The sequence below is a fragment of the Pelobates fuscus genome, chromosome 11 (genome assembly GCF_036172605.1).
Source record: "Pelobates fuscus isolate aPelFus1 chromosome 11, aPelFus1.pri, whole genome shotgun sequence".
Taxonomy (NCBI): domain Eukaryota; kingdom Metazoa; phylum Chordata; class Amphibia; order Anura; family Pelobatidae; genus Pelobates; species Pelobates fuscus.
The window spans coordinates 24,235,687-24,256,784 of NC_086327.1; the positions used below are offsets into that span (position 1 = coordinate 24,235,687).

At 38.5% G+C, this 21,098-nt stretch overlaps 1 protein-coding gene and 1 long non-coding RNA gene across 2 annotated transcripts; both read right to left on the reverse strand.

Moving 5' to 3' along the window:
- Positions 1-395: 395 nt before the first annotated feature.
- Positions 396-19,736, reverse strand: DEDD2 (death effector domain containing 2). The gene is made up of 5 exons (XM_063435825.1): positions 19,578-19,736; positions 13,360-13,940; positions 12,789-12,899; positions 11,907-12,050; positions 396-2,024 (listed from the first exon to the last, which is right to left on the reverse strand). Exons 2-5 carry the CDS (start codon positions 13,817-13,819, stop codon positions 1,651-1,653), a joined length of 1,089 nt encoding a protein of 362 aa, XP_063291895.1. The 5' UTR covers positions 13,820-13,940; positions 19,578-19,736; the 3' UTR covers positions 396-1,650.
- Positions 2,604-11,900, reverse strand: LOC134577155 (uncharacterized). The gene is made up of 2 exons (XR_010085938.1): positions 10,042-11,900; positions 2,604-10,011 (listed from the first exon to the last, which is right to left on the reverse strand). It is a non-coding gene; the product is annotated as an uncharacterized LOC134577155 (long non-coding RNA).
- Positions 19,737-21,098: the final 1,362 nt, after the last annotated feature.

Below are 21,098 nucleotides of genomic sequence, written 5' to 3' on the forward strand. Positions count from 1 at the left end.
CTCAGAGATGGCCAAAACTGGAAAAATATGGTCCCAATATAATCTATCTAGGTAACTTCCCAAGGTCAACCACATAGGCATTTTCTGGTGTGATCAGACCAGAATGATCTTATCACCAGGGAGATCTGCATCCTCCATGTTCAAGCACTCAAGTGTAGCACAGGTCCATAGGAATATTGGTGTTTTTAGTCAAGCAGCTAACAAGCATCGGAGGAGATTATGCCCATTGTGCTTCAAAATAGACTAGTACAAATGCTAAGATCTGGCAAGTACAGAGTGTAGTTGTACTAGAACACTGATATGGCTACACAACAGGTAACATTCACCTGTTAGTGTAAAGTGTGGTCGTTATTTATTTTCATTGTCAATTTAATAGGAAAAGCAAACAAGACAACTTTATTTTTTTTATTTTCAAGACAAAAATGTTTTACAAAAACATTTACAACTTTCTTTGAAAGTTAACAGGTTAAAACGAAAATCTCCCTTTTATAAAGGACCCAGTACAAAGTGCAGTTCATAAATTCTGTATAGAGAGAGAGAAAAAAAAACTAACCACCACACAATATAGGGGGTGACTAGCTGTGCAAAAAGGGGGATATTTTTAATTTCCAGAATAATCTTACCAATCTTTTCATTAATCCCTTATATGCTTCAATGTACCTGTGAATTTGAGCTTACTTCAGCCAACAGGACTGGGCCACAATCAGAAAGTTAGACAACAGAACTTTGAATTGTGCTGCCCCCATCCCTATATGCAGACAGAGATGCTTAATAATGTCACATAGTACAAATAAAAAATAAAAAGTATAGTGCACTGGACCCTCATGGAGAATAAATTTACATATACATTTTCACATGGAAAATTATTGGATTGTATCATAACTTTCTATAAACATTCTTCTAGACTTTACAATATAGCTTTTGTGTGAGGTTTATTTATTTGTTTTGAGGGGGAAGCATTAAGGATTTAAAAAAAAAAAAATAAACAATCCCTTTGAGAAACAAATTGAATCACTGTTTCTGTGCACGGACAGTGGGGATTATAAGTATTAATGCAGGAAATGCTTCCAGCAAGTAAAAATAAATTGCAGGTATTTCAGAGGGCCACACTGCTTATTTTAATTCAAGACCTAATCATATGCACACCTTTTGATTTGCACCAAGACAATCTTTAATTGTTTCAGACCAAGAAACAAAAGGCCATATTCATACATCTAGAAAACAGAAAAAAGTTAGGCTCAATGAAAGCCTTCCAAAAAAAAAAAAAAAAATAAATAGATATAGGGCCAGGAATAGCATTTGTGTGACAACCCTTTTATCTGGAATCAAAAAATGCCAAACTTCCATTTAGGTCTCTAAACTCTATAGAAAAAGTGAGTTACAAACCTTATAAAAGAAACAAAAGAATTGCTCCCATGGCAATGCCCTCCTTTCAGTGTCCACAGTGGGGGTTCACCTAGTTTCCCAATCTAAACCCAACTTTTATTTTTAAGTAAACTTTCTACACTGCAGAAAGAGCAGCATCGTACGGTCTCAGATAAGGGAAGAAGAACCACTGAAAGCAGGCCCCGTGGAAAATGTTTAATTTCTAGAGTCTTTTTCCTGATTACCAGCAGGTAGGATAAGATGCTTTGGCACAACTCTCAGAGTTCAGCCAGACAGCTGAGGAACATTTTCCAGCAACAGTCGGCGGCCTTCCTCATAGTCATCTTCATCTACATTGACTAGAAGTTGGATGGTCTCTTGTCCCACAGCCTCCTTCAGAGAGTCTGTAATGAAAACCCCCTTAAGTGCCTCCAACAGGGAACCATTCATGTAGTCCGTCCAGAAGGCATCTAAGTAGGATAGCTCTGAGAACTTGATGTCACAGATAATTGAGCCAAGGTCCCGAGATTTTAGCACTGTGTTGGACTGACTAAAAAGGTCAAACTGCTTCTCCAATGGGTCTTGTTTTACAGACAGGACATTCTGCCTGAGAATTGAATCATGACGGCAGTATTCTGCTCGAACCCGCAGACGTATCCCTGGAAAGGACGAGGGAAGGAGAGAGAAAAGGGAGGGGAAAAAAAAAAATAAAAGCCATTAAAAACAGACAGAATGCAAAAAACAGTCATGCAAATGTAACATTAAACACTAAACTACTAAAATATTAAGAACCAAAACAAAGGCCCTTAAAATGCAAGTAAACACCACTCTAAAGTTGCAGGTATTGGCCAATATTAGTTAGAGCCTTTTTGCAATACTATTATTTTTTTTTAAATCCAGATTTCTATATCCTGTTTCAGTGACTGAAAAATGCAAAAAGTGAAAAGTTTGCAAGACAGAAAAAATATATATGTATATTATACGAATAAAAGCACTTATAAAAATAAGTCACACTAAATTAAAGGGGAAAAAAAAAAAACTAAGCTTGATGGATTTTTAAAAGTGCATTTCAAGCATATAAAAGTAGCATGGATTAATATCTTATTCTGGATTTTGTTTCATGAGAGTATTTTCAGAGAATTAGAGTGTGAATATCTAACCAAAACATCACAAATATGTTGGTAAAAGAGAGCACGGCTGGCTCATTACATACGCTTATTAAGGGATTTTTTTTCCTCTTTATTTCTCTTTTCTTGTTGAAGGTCAACCTGTAGAAGTATTTAACTGAGAGGGCATAATATCACAGTTTGTTTGTACATGCACAATAAAGTTCCTTTCATCAACAACTAACCCACTCAATGATAGAGCACAAGCACTGGTGCAATGTGTTGCAAATTCTCACCAAACCTTTCCACAGTAAGATGGAAGCAAATGTGCTGTATACATTATAATAAACCTTATATAAGCCTATTGGTGGTCTGAAATCATATACAGCACAGAACTCTCGTTTACTGGCTTGTTTATGAAAAGTCGAACTTTTTAATCAACATTTTTGCATGGTTTTATTGTGGTAAGATATTGAAATTACCAAGTGGGTAATAGTTTAGCCAGTATATTATGTGATTGCTGGCCTATGCAGAGCATATGTGACGTAACAAGCCCAACGTCTCCAGGTATTAGTTAAAATCCATTTAATCTCAGACAGGACCTTGAGAATAGTAATCAGCTGAGAGGCTACAGTCATTATATCTGTGTTTGTACTATGAACACTTGACAACCAAAGTGCAAATATGGGAAGGATGACTGATATGCGCTGCTCCTTATCGAGACTCAATGATGCTGATAATTTCACTTGGATTGGTTTCCTCGCAATAAGACTTAAAAAGACTCACTGGGGTGAGACGTTTGCACTGTGTGCACATCCAACTATAAGGGTAAGAATATGCCAACAATTATTTGGATCATAAGAGGACATGTTTCTGCAAAAGGGGTGGAGTTTTTAGTGAAAAGGGAGCGCACATTGCACCTTTATTGTACTACTTTTTGTTACAAAAAAATTTAAACGCAAATTCCATATTTTTTCCAGTCAGAATGCTTACAGCTCATACAAATTACAACCCATTAACCCAAAAGAAACACATCAATGTCGTACACCCAGACTTTTAGAATTTCATTGGACTTTTTTGGAACATTTTTTTTTTTATATTTTATTGATGTTGTAGCAGGCTTATGCATTGTATGATCATATATTGTAACTAAACTCCTCATTTTTTTAAAAACAAAAAGCCAAAAAACTATTACATCATGTGAGCTTTGAAATTGTCGCTTAGTGATTGAGTGAGTGCATTGATGGCCAGCCATGTTTCTAAAACCAGTTGCATAGAGAGAAACACATGGTTGGATTGCCTTAGGAATAGCAAACTTAGATTGTATTTTTTTTTTATATTCATAGATTTGCTGAGTGACTGGGGGATTACTTTGAAGATTTGAAAACGAACATCAATAGAACTGTTTGCTTCATTTGTATTGAAAAAATTAATAAAAAAAAATTAAAAAAATCACAATATCTTATAGTGATAATTTTAAGATGAAGACACTTTTACTTAGAAGCAAGAGTCCAAGACTACTCAAAGGATTGTATGGCCTAAACCAATACTTTGTTGTGCCATTTACAATTATCCCAGCATAGGTACATTTCAGACCATGGGGCTTGATTTGGTTTATTAAACTGAACATTTTTTTTATTTATTTTTTTATTTCCTCCTCTGTTGCTGAATGAATGACAGAGTCTGAAACGTAGCACAGTTTAAAAAATATTAGTTGCCGTAGAAAATATACAAGTAATGTCTCTCTCTCTACAAAGCTATGCTATGCTTTGTAGAAAGATAGACATTACTTCTAACCAGTATCACTCTGAAAAATTAAAATAGATCACTCAGAAATGCAGACTATAGAAGTATTGATTTTCTGGTCTTACACATATGCAACAGTCCTAAACTGATGTAGCAGTTTTAGCATACATGGTATGCACCGGATATGGTCAGTGTACACCAGATATCTGTAAATAAGGAATTAAAAAAACAAAAAACGCTTTGTTCTGGTTGTGTTCTAGAAAGCTTTCGATGTCTTTATCTTTTGTGTTGAAAGACTAAAAACACATACAAATTATACATTTCTCTCCAAATGTTTTCTTCAGAGAATCAGTATGACATTTTAAAACCCAATGACTGCCAGGTAGTGCAACCCCACACAAGGGTCCTGGACACATTTTTAAATAGGGATACTGTAAGATACGAATAGCATCACACAGGCTGTATATCTTATTAAACAGGCTGAACAGAGCAGCAGAATGTGACCACTTTATAAGTACGACGCAGATTGGTGGTTACTAAATCCCATGGCAGTGAAGAGTTTAAACAAGGACATTTCATGTAAATCTACAGAATTCATATAATGGGCTCCTCTACAACCCTGCTGTGAGGTATTTTATATTAATCTTTAATAGAAAAGTCACAACCAGGACAAAGGTTGCAGTACAGTATTCCATTTTTTTGATGACATAATGAACATCCACGGTGTAATAGTGAACTTATTAGTGGAGCAGATCAGCTTGTACAACAGTGCAGACGGAAGCAGAAACAAAACAAGTCTGTGTTTTGCTCCCAAGTTTACCATTGAGTTGCAGTGCCAGGCTGTCAGAACAGCTAGGTATGGGTTTTTTCCATTGGCGATCTTAACTGTGAACCGAGAGAGACAGGTTGAGCTTTTGACAACAGAACATTTTTCTTTTTTTTTCTAATTAGGCATCAATTCACTCATTAACAGTGACAAAATAAAAAAATAAAAAAACTATTGAAAAAAAATACATGACATTTTATCTGAAGAAATGTTATTTTATATATTAAAACGAATGTTGGAGGAAAAAAAAAAAAAGGATACTTTCAGTATAGCAGCAGATATCAGAAAATAAGGCCCGTCAGCAAACAGCGTGCCTGCTCATACAGACTGCAGGAAGAGGAATGTCTAATTAGTAAGGGTCACAGTTGGGAATCCTGCAGTTTTAATAATGTAGTGACTTCCAATAGCTATCAAATCTACAACCTCTTTCAGCTCACTCTGATGTTTCTGTGAGCAGATTTGTCTATTTCCCAACATAAAAAAGAACACATCTGCTATTTATTAAATATGATTCATGTAAATTCTGTAATCCGTTACAAAACCGCATAAAGTAATCTGGCATCACTATTTCTCAGAATTTCTGAATTTTTCAGTTTAAATAGTCAATTAGACAAATAGCATACCGTGTAATCTCAGAGATAAAAACGTGCAGACGATTTGCTTATTTGCTCACAAAGCAGTGTGTATACCCGCTAACGCAAATTATGTCTTCAGCTGCTTGTATAAAATAGCATGGCTATGGGATCTGTAGCTGGATAGCAGCTGCTTTACCAACACTAGGCTAACCTCCTAAACCCATAAAAACTACATTTCTGTGTTTACAGTTAGTGTTACATTAATGGCCTATTGACATACCTGGGAACACTGGTGCAACAGTGATCCGGAATAGTCCTTCCTCTTCCCTGGATTAATGAATCATCTTATTGGGGCAAGGCCCTAGACAGGGTTGGCAGAGGTACACATTACGATCCTTGCCAATATATACAAAAAAAAAAAAAAAAAAAGGTGCACTAGAGGTCTAGATCATTACTGGATATTCTATATTAAAGTCTAGACTTGACTGAGCAATACACAAGTGTGTAGCTAGCATTAAAGTTACAGGGGGGTGTATTAAATATGTAAACAAGCCCACATAAGGAGAAAAACAAAACAAAAAAAAAAAACACAACAAAACTTTGCTTATAACAAAAATTGGAAGACAAAAAAATAATCTAATTTCAGATCCCCTTTAAAATACTCATGGGCTATTCACTAAAACAGAATTAAAGCACAGAACTATAAATTCTAGGTGACAATGCAACATGGTTTGCCCTGCCCGGCTATTTTGGCCAAACTTTTTAAAATTCCCTGGTCAAATTCCAGTTTAGTGAATATCCTGTATAAATAGATTACCTTGGTGACATAGGTTAAACAAAACCTTTGATTTCTGGTATCTGCAGCACAGAACACCTGACTATTGGGAGTGGAGTAGTGAAATGGTTATACAGTGTTTTTTCATGGACTACAGAGTAGGCAAAAAAATTGTTTACAGACAGTAGGTATACACAGCTAAGCCAACATCTATAAGAAAAGAAGACTACTGTCAGACAAGAGGCCTGGGCAGAATATTTCAAGACAGACATTCAATATCCTCCCAAGTTTTCTATGAGCTTGTATAATGGGTGAAAACAGTGCTGTCCCATGTCAAGATAACAGCATGCATGTACGAGGACTGATTTTGGCACTGTCATTTTGTCACTTGCTCAGGGGAATGCAGTCTATGAAAGGTCTCTCACTTGCAGAAGGCATACATTTACCTTTTGGATATGGATGTTTGAGGAGGGCAGAACGCATGACCATTTCTTTATTTGAGAGATTTTCTCTCTTTAACCATCAACCTTTGCTCAGAACACCTGGAATTTAAATTTTAGAGAAAATCGACTGAGGAGAACAGCAAGATAACACCATGACATTTCAGGAAGGATCATGGGAATTTTAAGTCTGTGAGAAAAAGGAACATGTAACACCACAGACTAAAAAAAAATTAAAAAAATTAAATAAAAAAAATTACTGTTTATTTTGCTTGAAGAGTCTAAATATAAGAAAAATCATGAATACGAAAAATATTTGTTTTTAGATGCTACAATAGTCAAATTATGCATCCTTTCTCAGTAGCAGTGAGAGCTAGGCACAGCATTAAAAAAGACTGAGGCCTGGCCTACTGTACAGGAGGTGCTGGCTCTTCCAAGCCTGTATCATATCCAAACACAGTAATGCGGGTTCATATGACAGCTGAAGGAACCAGCATGTAAAGTAGTGGATACATCAGGAATTGTGGTGTAGGTACCTCTGTCTCATAGAGGAACAAGCCTGCAACACAATATTCAGCACTGTGATCCAGGTTCCTTTGGCAGTAAGGGAGATAAACATGTATCAAGATGGATAAATATAGCAAGTTCCTCCAAACCAGCAGAGCAACAATTCTAGGACGATGGATAAACCTGGTAATGCTGCGCACTCTGATTGGTTGGGGGAACAGCTTGTAACATAATGGATAAACCTGGTAAAGGGATGCATATTTCTCCAACTAATGGAGAAAGAGATATTAAAAAAACAAAAACAAAAAACACAACACTTAAGATATGAAAAGTCTTACTGTTTCGTCCTTGCAGCTATCAGAGGTTTGACGGTTTTAATTATGAACTTATTATTTTAACCAGTACATTTCTTCTTTAGGACTTTTCCTGCAAATCGTTGAAACGTGAGAAATATTGGAGCATAGACATATTAGACAAACATTGGACTGGCAGACTGTGGGATAGCATCTTTGCACAAAAAGATGGAAGGATGGATTCAGACCAGAAAACATTAGTATTCATATATGATATTGGAGGCAACAGAGTGGCGATATTTTGGAAAGATGAAATGCCTAAAGAACAGTGGTTTTGGTAGAGGTACCATAGAATTTGGCTTTTTATTTAAATCTTGTAGTCATGCAGTTTTTTAATGAAATATTACCAGTTGTATTACACAAGAGTTATTGCAGCTGGCAGTTCGCAGAATGTGGACTAAAGCGCTCTTAGTCTGAGGTATAAAATGCGCAAAAACGGTGATCCTAGAGAGTACGCAATAAGCAAGCATATACATCGCAAGCAGAATTAGTGTTAGGGAGTTTGTCGCTTTATAGAAGATGGACCAGCCAAATGGATGAACAGAGTTCAATAAACCATCATACTTTGAGACATGTAAAATTTTGTTCACTGCTAGTCATCTAACACGTTCCTTAGCATTAAAACAAAAACAATCTAAAAAGTGACGCGCCAGTTTCATACTTTAATCTTGCAAAACTAGAGACGTCAAAGAACAAGATACAGGTAGCACCAAGAAAAATACTCCAAAACACAATAGTATATAAATAAGAACAAAATCAATTAAAAACCCACAGGTTATAGAAAAGAGTCTACAATAAAACTTAAAAGCACCCCATTGCTGAAACATAACCAAAGGATACTTAAATTACACTGTATCAAAATATCAAAAAAATCCAGGATGTTTAAAATTTACTGGCATACAAAAATGTACCATGCCATGGCGTGGAGGTGATATGAAAAAAAATTCTGGGAAATAATGAGATGCAGTGGGTTTTTAACTTGAGAACTTTGGTACCAGAAGGTTTACATGCTGATTTTGATCGTTTTACCTTTCTGTAGAATAGGTTTTTAATTGTGACTGTTTAGCAGATATGCCTAAAGGCTGTGTTTCTTTTTATTAATTTTCTATCAATTGTTATCTCGTCTAATAGTGTTCATTTTATACTTTTTAATACTGCCACACTCCCCTAAATATGTCATATTGTTCTAATTACATATTGCTTAGACCGAATAAAGTGACTATTTAGAAAGAAAAGAAAAACATTTTTTTAGCCATAGCCATGCAATTGTTGGCATGTGATTAATGATGTCATTTTGGCGCTAAAATTAAGTATTTTAAAGTCTATATAAACCTAGTTATGTCAGGTATCTGTTTTTACCACTTGAGAAAGCCCTATGGGGAGAAACATGTTGTGGTTTTTATGCTGTTGTTAAAATAAAGTATTTTGGCTACCTCACTACCTGCCCTTTAGCCATGTATTTTTAGAACTTATTTATTTTTATACTTTTACCTGACATCTGGACCCATCACCTACTGTGGACAACCAACCAAAGAAATCCTTGGTGGCAATTATACCACCCTGGCTTGATAAATAGAGCCGTTAGTCTGCTCACTCTATTGTAAGTATACTTTTATTTACCTTATTTATACTTGCCTATCCATATAGAGAGCACTACTGGCTGCTTATTTTTGTCATTCCATATGATTTACCATCATTCTACTGTGTACCAAAATCAGAAGGATATCCTGCAAGTGGGGATTGTATACCACTGAATGCTGTTTTACCTAGAGCTGGTTATAGCTCTACCATATGTGAGTTGACATCTTATCCAAGTGTCGTTTGTCCTACCACATACTACCATATTGCACTATTGGTTTGCCTCTTTTTGCTTCCTTGTCATATTCTGCTATTAAGCAAAGCTACCAAGAAAGTCTCATAACAGGACTAAAAGATCTATTGCCACCTTTGCGACTGTGCCGTACCATTTGGTATTTTTTATTCTTTTAAGTTTTATTGTGGACTCTTTATATCCCGTGTTTTTTTTTTTGTTTTTTTTTATTGATTTTATTGTTGTTATTATTATATACTATTGTGTTTGGAGTATTTTTCTTGGCGCTACCTGTATATTGTTCTTTGACTTGTTCTAGTTTTCTTGGGGGGTTGGAGGGATTCCCCTATTATCAGGTGTGCTGCCTCCCATCCTAGTGTTCTTAGTTTGTTTAGCGCTGCTCTATTCCTTGTTCAGTTTTAAATCTAGAGGAGAGTTTGGCCATAGGTTGCACAGTAAGGTGTTTGCCAAACAGCTGAACTGAAGTCTGAAAACGTTTTAATAAATGCTAGCATTGAGGAGCCCTGATTAATAGTACACGGTTAGTTCATTAGTGGCATAACAGAACAGGTCAAAGAACTTTGTTTTAATAGATCTGTAGTTCGCTAGTTTTGTAGAAATGTCAGCAAAATGAAGCAGGTGTGCCAACCCAATATGTATATGTTTCAGAAACGACGCTACTCCATATAAGTCATGCTAACCTTTGCGCATTGAGCGATTACCATTAAGTGGGCACAACCTTGAGGAACTCTTATGGATGAATACTCTTTTGGGTTTGGCATTTCATCACACAGTGGTGTCCATTACGGTGCACACTTTAACTACTAACCCATGCAGTGGGTGCTTTAATAGAAGAAAACTTAGTGGTGTAGGTTAATTCACTGTCACAGATAGGAAACGGTTACATATTGTGACAGAAGGAGGTTAAGAATCCAAGCCCCCAAGGCACTTGACTGGAGAAGGGAAGGTCAGTGGTTACAAAGAAAATTCCAAGCAAGTTCATTGTCAAGCAGAATGCCAACAGTACATACAGGATGAAGAATTGACAGTTAAACGATAAGTTCCACCTAAAATAATAATTTGGGATAGAGCAACAGTTCTCACGGGCCACCAATTATACAAGATTTGGGATAACCCAACAATGATCAATGCGTCCATTGAAAAATCCAGGAACAGATGTAGGCAGATACAGGACTCCCACATTTGGCAGACTAAAATACCAATGAACCTGACCCATCTACCTGCTAGGTTTTTGGCTGCCGCAACGTTATAGTTATGAAATCATGATGTTAGAGTCAGCTAGGGGTCTAGTATCAGACAAATATTCATCTACACAACTGATAGCCATTGAGGACTGGTAGGTAAATAAAATGTTTCTGAACACCTTCTGTACACCAGTTATTCTAGTGATGAATGTATAATTATTTGTACAGTGCAAGGGAGCGACTGCATTTTAAAGGAACACTCACAGCTTGCAATGGCAGTTATGGTGCCAGGAGTGCCCCTCACCTTGTAAGATCAAGTGGCTGTTTACCTAGGGTACGCTGGGTGCTGCTCCCGCCTCCAGTACCATTGGCTGAGAGCTGAAAGTTTCTAGGTAACATCAGTTGATTGCGTTGAGCCAACGAGCTGTTCAAGAGATCCAATGGAAGATCCTACCAAGGAACTTCCAGCGCTCTGCTGAAGGATAGTTGAGGCGGAAACCAGCACCTGGAGGATTCCCGGTATGAAGTCAATATGTTTTGCACTCCTGGCAAGATGGCCACTACAGTGCACTGTAGTAGTTATTGTGCACTTAGTGCTTTTTTTAAAAGAACACATCAAAAATACATCTGAGATTATTGGAATCATGTTCCAGGTTTTACACATGCCACATCCTATAGTGTGCTTGTTTAATAAGAAAAACAATGCGGCTTAATGATAGTGCCACTTAATCTACTATGCTAACCATGTGTGTTGTAACATAAAACTGTAACAGCCTAGTGCTTTGAGACATCATTGTCTGCCTGCGGTTTCTGAGAAAAATTAAATAAAATCTCAAAATTATTTTATGAAGCCATCAAAATGCAGTTCCTTTCTAATGAATCCTTTCCTTGCTGGACATATTTATTAACCATTAGAAGGGCATTCCACAACAGATATATTTAACATTACAATAAAGGTGGGACTTGTCATCTAAATATCAATTCCCATACTGGTGTCAGTCCGGTTTGTGCCAATAGATGTGCTTAATAACAAATCCTCGTAGGTCGGCACCACCACGCACACCCCCTTAGATTTAGTCAGAAACGCAGGTCAAGCCATGGTAAGCATTTTGTTCCATTTTCACGTGCCACCTTTTTCCTCCAAAAAAAGAGAGGGAGAAATGAAGAAAAACATGAACAGGAGACGCCAGGTACTTACCACATGTGACTTTAATTTCGCTGGTCTGGGCAGGAGAAGGTAGGTTAGCGTTGTCATTGCTGCAACCCACTGCTTTTTTCAGTGTTTGGCGGCAGCGGCGACTTCTTCCTTTGCCTACTCGCTTCCGTTTGTTGGTATTAGAACCTGTATGGAGAACACAACCACCATAAAAATTAAATGTTAAGATTTTTACTGAATCGTGACATACCAATTAATTTATAGGGTGTGGTTGCCTCTCTGGTTCCTTAATTTCAAGCTTATATATTGCTTGATTTTAATAATATGCCTATTTTCAAGAAAGCTTATGTTGTTCTTCATAGTCCTATGGTATGTACATTGCCAATTTACTTTTGTACAATGTGGTCTTCATAGAAAGTGCCATTTTACTTCCAGCATATATCACACTATAGTGCTTGACCACTGCAAATGTGACAGATCAAGACAAAAAATCATGTTTTTAGGTATAGGTTAAAAACTCCAAATAGAAGTCCATAATGTAGGCTGGTTTAAAAAGGGCCCAGTTCACATCTATGATTTTCTTTTCACAATAGTTAGTTGTTTACTTACTATATTAAATTATCATTGAACAATTTAAAACCACAGCATTTAGGTTGCATCCTTCTAAATCTGTGAAATAGGGGAATGTATATAAAATAATTGTATCACATCCAGATTAAAATGAATGACACAGATCGCTCTTACACAAACGCAAAAGTGTACCCCATACATTTCAAGAATCTCCAGAATACGGTCTTTTGGATTGTTTGTTTTTCTAATGCACATGAGAGGTTTAACAGAAATTTTTAACACAATGTGGTCTTTACAGATATTAAGAAATTAAAAAGGACCAGGAACATTATGAATAGACAGGTCTATCAGTACCTGTTTCCCAGTTTTCGTCTCTGGTGTTAGAGGACGTCGGATTTAAGCATCCATCCATCTGCGTATCAGAGTCTGGCACAGAAGGGCCATATGTGTACCTCTCTGGAGACACTGCATAGAAGTGGAATAAAAAAAAAAAAAAAAAAAAGGAACTTCAAATACATACGTATATCACTTAAAACACTTGGAAAGCTTAGAGAAAAAAAAAAAACTATATATATATATAAAATTTTAAAAAGTGGTGGTGGTGGTGGGTGGGGTGCAAAAAAAGAAAATCAGTAGAACCACATTTATTTGAGGTGAGGTCTGCCCCCCAAAAAAAACATTTTAACGATCTGCCTGTGAAAAGCAGGAATTAAAACATAATATGATGGATATTTTACTATATGTGTGTGAAGATTATTTTTAAATGTAATGCATTGCTCAACGTGTTAAAATGACCTTTAAGAGTCAGGGCTATGTACTGCTTTACTTGGATACAAAAACAAAATACCAAAGCACACAGCTAACTATTTCAGAAAATGTTACTGGCTAACCAAATTTAAAATGACTAAAAAGGTGCAGGACTTACCTGTACGGGGTCTTTTCATGGTGACATAGGGGAGCAGGTCATGACGCGTTAGCACTCTTAGCAATTGCAGAAGATTGGTGAAGTTGCTTTCATCACATACACCTCTCCTCTCTAGCTCCAGAAGTATCTCAAGCCCACTCTTGGATTTAAGTTCTGGGCACTCCAAATTATTGATATTATTTTGAGCATTGCCCCTGCGGTTCCACCTCTGCCAGAAAGCCAGTAATGCACTGCTTGGCTCACTACCACCATCCTCTTCAACGGTCCAAATGTGGGGATCCAGTGGGTGGGTAAAAGGGTATGACTCATGCAGGAGAAAAGACAGCACCTCAACATCGTTCTCCGTCAGATGAGAACCAATGACATCGAATATGCGATGCAATGAATGCATTCCATAGTATTCAAGGCACTCCTCCTCCTCCCAAGGCTGAGAGATCACGGGCCTCTTGATTCCAGCCATTCTGATTCAGATTTCAGAAGTTGATGACTGTCTTTTAGTGAACAAGTGCAAGATGGGGAGGATGGCAGTTAAATTCAAGTGAAGTCACTAACAGGAACGTAGGAAAATGTGTTTCTGAAAGCTAAAAATATATATAATTTTTAAAATTACAACCAACCCATCACTTTCATTTTCTGTTTAAGCTATAATTACAGGGTGGGACAAAATTCAGAGTAGGATTTGGCTGGTAACCTGCTAGTAATTTTGTTGTTGTTGCAGGTACATAATATAATGGAATCTTAGGATATTTATCATGGGTAATTTCACAAAGGAACAACAAGTAAAAATAGTGGAATTTTATTTTCAAAATGGCAGGTCCATTATTTTGACGGAAATAACTTGCCATTACCACTTCATTGCAAAAACTGGAGCTTTCAGCACCCAATAACTTATTGAAGTGCAAGTGGCCTCACATTCCCAAGACAATTTGCCTTTTAGTAAAGAGGGAAATTAAAAAATTAATTTATATATTGAATAAAATAAATATGTGCACTTATTAAAAAAACAAACCAAACAGCAACCAAGCTGGAAGACATGAATAAGTTATAAAACAGTCACCAAAAAAAATAAAAAAAATGAGGTCTTCTTTAAAGACTTTTAAAGCAAAGTAATAACACCAAGAAATATGTAAAGTCAGGAAAATGCCAAAATATACCTCTAAACGTAAGCCTATCTATTAAATCAGAAGAGCAAGAAACCAGCAATAAGAGTTATATTTGATTAGAGTTAACAAGATAATGCATGCTAATATAGTCACAAAGAAACATGAACAGTTAGTACATGTAAGTGAAAAACCCTAGCAGGGACTAGTATAATCCCAAAGCCTTTGATGTACACATCATGCCCAGGAGACTGCTCATGGAGCAAGTAATGCTAGCAGTCCTCCGATGCACCTTTGGATTGCTCATGGAGATTTAATGAGATAGTTTCTGTGCCAACTGCTGCATGGGGCCTGCTTTTTGTAAACAGAAAGCTGAAGAGATTTACTAGCAATGCACTGTGAATGGAATGTCTAATGATCAATACACCAAGCATAATCCCATCTATAAACCACTCATTAATCACTCCTGACTCCATTACCCCACAGGCGAATCATATATATTCACCATCCTGACAAAAGCGCCTTAATAAGGACAGTGTAAATATAGCTCATTTCTGTCAATCTATAAATATACAACAGGTGTTTATTTAGCACTGCGCTGATCAATGATTTCTATACAGCTGTTAATAATAATCCAATACCCTGGTGTGTCTTCTGCGTACAGATAAAGCACACACTGTTTTACCCACAGGTCTACTTGTAAGAAATACCTAACACAGTCAATGTCACAGAACAATGCTACGCCTATACCACAGAAAGTCTCAAATAGGATTGTCTACATAGTCTGTCAGTTCAGGAACATCAGTTTCGCAACTCAGTGGGGACTATAGTGTAGCAAGTAATGGTTTTGTAGAAATAATTCAGAGTTACAAACACTACTAGAAAAAAATAGTTTTAACAGACTTGCAGAAACATGGAAGGAGAATTTTTTTTTTTTTTTTTAAACAGATCTGTCACCGCCTGGAGTCTTTGCATATTTTGCAAAGACACCACACTTGTGACTGCTCCCGTTGCAATGAGGTAGCCTGTGAGTACAGGGGGAAAAATGAAATGACAAATATGACAGCAGTAGTTAAGCTTCTTGTCAAGTTTTGTCAGGGACAGAGAAAACACCTAAGAAAGTAGATGCAGGGAAATTACAACACAGACAATGTATTTCATAAATATGTTAGCTTAAAAAAAAAAAAATGTGTCAAAGGTAATCCGCAATAAATATGTGCAGAAACCACTGCTTGAAATTCTTCTGCCAGCACCTCTGTAATGAACAGGAGGGAGATTATACGCTCTGGGGAGATACAGATACACATTTTCCAAAGCAGTTTAATTTTTGTGTGAATGAAACTGCTACCAAGTAACTATTCTACAAGTACCATGCGTAACTATCTGGGTCCCAATCCGTATTGGATCTTCTCAAGCTGTCACTGCCTTGGCCCTAGAGCAAAGTAGGACCACAATCACTGGCTGAGAGTATCAGCATTGCTTGCTCTGCAGAGCCATCCACTTTCTGCTGGAGAAGAAATACATCAGAAGTAGCAGCACAGTTGCCTGGGAGGACCAAGGTAAGTTGGCAAACCGTACTAGAATGGTTTGACTTCTAACAGTGGAACAATGCCATGGCACTTACAGCATCATAAACATTATTGCAGGCTGTAGTGGTGATAGTGCTTGGAGTGTTAAAAAGTATGATTCATTGCCAGCCTTCAGAGTCTCTTTAACAACATTGTGGTGCAACGTAGCTACTGCAGCCACTCACTGCCATAAATGGCATTATGTTTCTGAATCGACAATGAGGACGAGTGACTTCCACATTATGCAAGTACTTGCAGAGGAAGCAGGCTTTGGGTGTCGGGGAGCCATGCTTTCTGTCAAACTGCAAAAATTAATGGATAGAAAACACAAGAACAGCAGCCAAACACGCATTAAAACATAGGGTATGGTATTCATTTCTGTGTTTATATAATGCACCGTGTTTGTGTAGTGTATGTGTATATAATGGAGTGTGTGTGTTTGTGTAGGTATTTAATTGAGGGGGCATTTTTTATTAAAACCATTTTTTTAAATACGTAATTATTATTATTTATTTTTTAGCCCCCCCCTCCCTGCTTGTTACTTGGCCAGGGAGGGGGGAATTTATCATTCCCTGGTGGTCCAGTGGCATGGAAAGTACAGAGGGCCCGCAGGTAGCATTTACTTAGCTTCCCAGCAGCTCCTTCAGCTTTTCCGTGTAAATCTCGGGGCCCAGTGTGCCGCATTGCCATGGTAACCCGTGGCAACGCTCTGACGGCCGCGGGTCTCACGAGATTTACACAGAAGAGCTGAAGGAGCTGCTGGGAAGGTAAGTAAACGCTACCTCTGGGCCCATCCAGGACCGCCGGGTTTGTAATGGGTCCGGCGGTCCTGTTATATATTATCTGCAATATCGGTATCTGAATTGGCCGATACCGATATTGGCGAAAATACAGAATATCGGCCGATTATATCGGCCAGAGCGATAATCGGTCGATCCCTAATCAATAACAATACCAGTACCCTCTCCACGACAGCCACCAATAATAACAATACCAGTACCCTCTCCCTGACAGCCACCAATAATAACAATACCAGTACCCTCTCCCTGACAGCCACCAATAATAACACCAGTACCCTCTCCCTGACAGCCACCAATAATAACAATACCAGTGCCCTCTCCCTGACAGCCACCAATAATAACAATACCAGTGCCCTCTCCCTGACAGCCACCAATAATAACACCAGTACCCTCTCCCTGACAGCCATCAATAATAACAATACCAGTACCCTCTCCCTGACAGCCATCAATAATAACAATACCAGTACCCTCTCCCTGACAGCCATCAATAATAACAATACCCGTACCCTCTCCCTGACAGCCATTAATAAGAATACCAGTTCCCTCTCCCTGACAGCCATTAATAACAATACAAGTTCCCTCTCCCAGACAGCCACCAATAATAACAATACCAGTACTCTCCCTGACCGCCACCAGTAATAACAATACCAGTACCATCTCCCTGACAGCCATTAATAACAATCCCAGTCCCCTCTTCCAGACAGCCACCAATAATAACAATACCAGTTCCCTCTCCCTGACAGCCACCAGTAATAACAATACCAGTTCCCTCTCCCTGACAGCCACCAGTAATAACAATACCAGTTCCCTCTCCCTGACAGCCACCAATAATAACAACACCAGTTCCTTCTCCCTGACAGCCATTAATAATAATAATACCAGTACCCTCTCCCTGACAGCCACCAATAATAATACCAGTACCCTCTCCCTGACAGCCACCAATAATAACAATAGCCACCAATAATAATATCAGTTCCCTCTCCCTGACACCCACCAATAACAATACCAGTTCCCTCTCCCTGACAGCCATTAATAACAATACCAGTACCCTCTCCCTGACAGCCACCAACAATAACAATACCAGTACCCTCTCCCTGACAGCCACCAATAATAACAATACCAGTACCCTCTCCCTGCCAGCCACCAATAATAACAATACCAGTACCCTCTCCCTGACAGCCACCAATAATAACAATACCAGTACCCTCTCCCTGACAGCCACCAATAATAACAATACCAGTTCCCTCTCCCTGACAGCCACCAATAATACCAGTTCCCTCTCCCTCACAGCCACCAATAATACCAGTTCCCTCTCCCTCACAGCCATTAATAATAACAATACCAGTTCCCTCTCCCTGACAGCCACCAATAATAATAATAATAATAATAATACCAGTTCCCTCTCCCAGACAGTCACCAATAATAATAATAATAATAATAATACCAGTTCCCTCTCCCAGACAGCCACCAATAATAACAATACCAGTTCCCTCTCCCAGACAGCCATCAATAATAACAATACCAGTTCTCTCTCCCTGACAGCCACCAATAATAATAATAATAATAATAATACCAGTTCCCTCTCCCAGACAGTCACCAATAATAATAATAATAATACCAGTTCCCTCTCCCAGACAGCCACCAATAATAACAATACCAGTTCCCTCTCCCAGACAGCCACCAATAATAACAATACCAGTTCCCTCTCCCAGACAGCCACCAATAATAACAATACCAGTTCCCTCTCCCTGACACCCACCAATAACAATACCAGTTCCTTCTCCCTGACAGCCACCAATAATAACAATACCAGTACCCTCTCCCTGACAGCCATCAATAATAACAATACCAGTACCCTCTCCCTGACAGCCATCAATAATAACAATACCAGTACCCTCTCCCTGACATCCATCAATAATAACAATACCAGTACCCTCTCCCTGACATCCATCAATAATAACAATACCAGTACCCTCTCCCTGACAGCCATCAATAATAACAATACCAGTACCCTCTCCCTGACAGCCATCAATAATAACAATACCAGTACCCTCTCCCTGACAGCCATCAATAATAACAATACCAGTACCCTCTCCCTGACATCCATCAATAATAACAATACCAGTACCCTCTCCCTGACAGCCACCAATAATAACAATACCAGTACCCTCTCCCTGACAGCCACCAATAATAACAATACCAGTTCCTTCTCCCTGACAGCCACCAATAATAACAATACCAGTTCCCTCTCCCTGACAGCCATCAATAATAACAATACCAGTTCCCTCTCCCTGACAGTCACCAATAATAATAATACCAGTACCCTCTCCCTGACAGCCACCAATAATAACAACACCAGTTCCTTCTCCCTGACAGCCAATAATAATAACACCAGTTCCTTCTCCCTGACAGCCACCAATAATAACAACACCAGTTCCTTCTCCCTGACAGCCAATAATAATAACACCAGTTCCTTCTCCCTGACAGCCACCAATAATAACAATACCAGTGCCCTCTCCCTGACAGCCATCAATAATAACAATACCAGTACCCTCTCCCTGACAGCCACCAATAATAACAATACCAGTACCCTCTCCCTGACAGCCACCAATAATAACAATACCAGTACCCTCTCCATGACAGCCATTAATAACAATACCAGTTCCCTCTCCCAGGCAGCCAGTTCGCGGCCATTTTATGTCAGTGAGAATGACAGCGAGTGAGGGGCGGCTGGCAGAGCACATACTTACAGCATGGGACGTAGTCAGCCGGTTAGCCCAACTCACGGCAGCGGTATGACCCTTCGGACCGGTTACCGCAGCACCTCACAGCTTCTGGTACCTTCTACCGCTCACTGCGCAAGCGCAAACGCCTCGGTGACGTCACCGGGGAGCCACGGTCCACGCCCACCGGCCGCCATTTCGCAGCTCTGCGCGCGCGCGCTCACACACTGACGGGCGAGGAAAGGAGTGGGAGGGAGGCGGACAAGACCCGATCGGCAGGCAAGCGGGCCCTGCTCAGCTGTCACGTGACCCGGAGCAGGCTCCCCAGCCAATAGCACGTCGAGCTGCGGAGTTGTTTACGTGTAAGGGCTATTCACAGACAGCAGTTGCGCAGAGTGAGAGGGCCTAGTCATAGTCACAGGTTTAGACATAGTGGTTCAACCTGTAAAGTGATTTATTCTGTATACTGATACATTATGGCACACTCTTTAATACAGTGTGTACATATTCATTATATATACTGATATCGTTTGTAAAACATGTATGGTCATCCATGCTACAATATAATTTATTTATTCCTGGCATTTATAAAGTGGCAACGCAGTAAAATTGGGGAAAAGAAAGTACAATATAAAAACACCAATAAGAGGGCCCTGCCCTAGCTAAATGTGTAATGTATGGATATATTCTATAATAAGGGATATGGATAGGACAAATGGGGACTAATAGCAGGTTACCTCAGGCAGCAAGCACTGACTACGTAGACCCACTCTATATCCGTAAAAACATAAAACAGGTTTAAAAATATAGGAAAATGCATTCCCAGTTTTTTCCGAATGGCCATAATTCCTATAAGGCTTAATTCTTCCTTAATGGGTACATCTAAAAATCAGCTCACAAAAATAGTGTAGTATTTTTCAGAAAAGTAGATAACAAACTATAAAGTAAGTGCCCACTCACATGGTGTAGAGCATCATACAGGCTCCTAATAACAGCATATAGTGCTATAATCCCCACTAGTGGATTCTCCAGTGATTCTCGGTGAAGAATATGATATGGCAAAAAATCCAATATTGCAAACATAAAGTGAATAATGTGTAAACCAAAGCTAGAAGATACACTCACAAAAAGAGCTTTCATCTAAAGCTCAACATTTCAGGCACAAGGCGATACAATCGATTTAATCCCACCACCCAAGGATAGATCCATGTCACAATTTCCTCAGCAACATAGATGTATATGGAAGAGAAAAAAATATGTATAATGCAAAATAATATATATCGGAATGAACGATAAAACTGTACTCACATTTCCTAGACCAGTAAGACTGATCAATTCAGCCATTGTAGATGGTACTACTATCCCCACTGAGGATCAGATGTCCAAATTTCAAGTGTGCTTCACAAAATATGCCAGGAACAAAGTAAAAATTAAAAATATATGTATTGAACCACAACCACTTTATTTTTAACAACTAGAGGAAATAGCATACACTAAACAATATGATATAATAGGCATAACAGAAACATAGTGGGATGAGACACATGT

Bases quoted from the DNA above. Each gene is read 5' to 3' on its own strand.
- DEDD2 (XM_063435825.1), bottom strand. From the start codon at position 13,819: ATGGCTGGAATCAAGAGGCCCGTGATCTCTCAGCCTTGGGAGGAGGAG. The intron at 12,900-13,359 runs GTAAGTCCTGCA...ACTTCTATGCAG, and splicing joins CATGAAAAGACCCCGTACAG to TGTCTCCAGAGAGGTACACA. The intron at 2,025-11,906 runs GTAAGTACCTGG...CGTCCTTTCCAG, and splicing joins CGAAATTAAAGTCACATGTG to GGATACGTCTGCGGGTTCGA.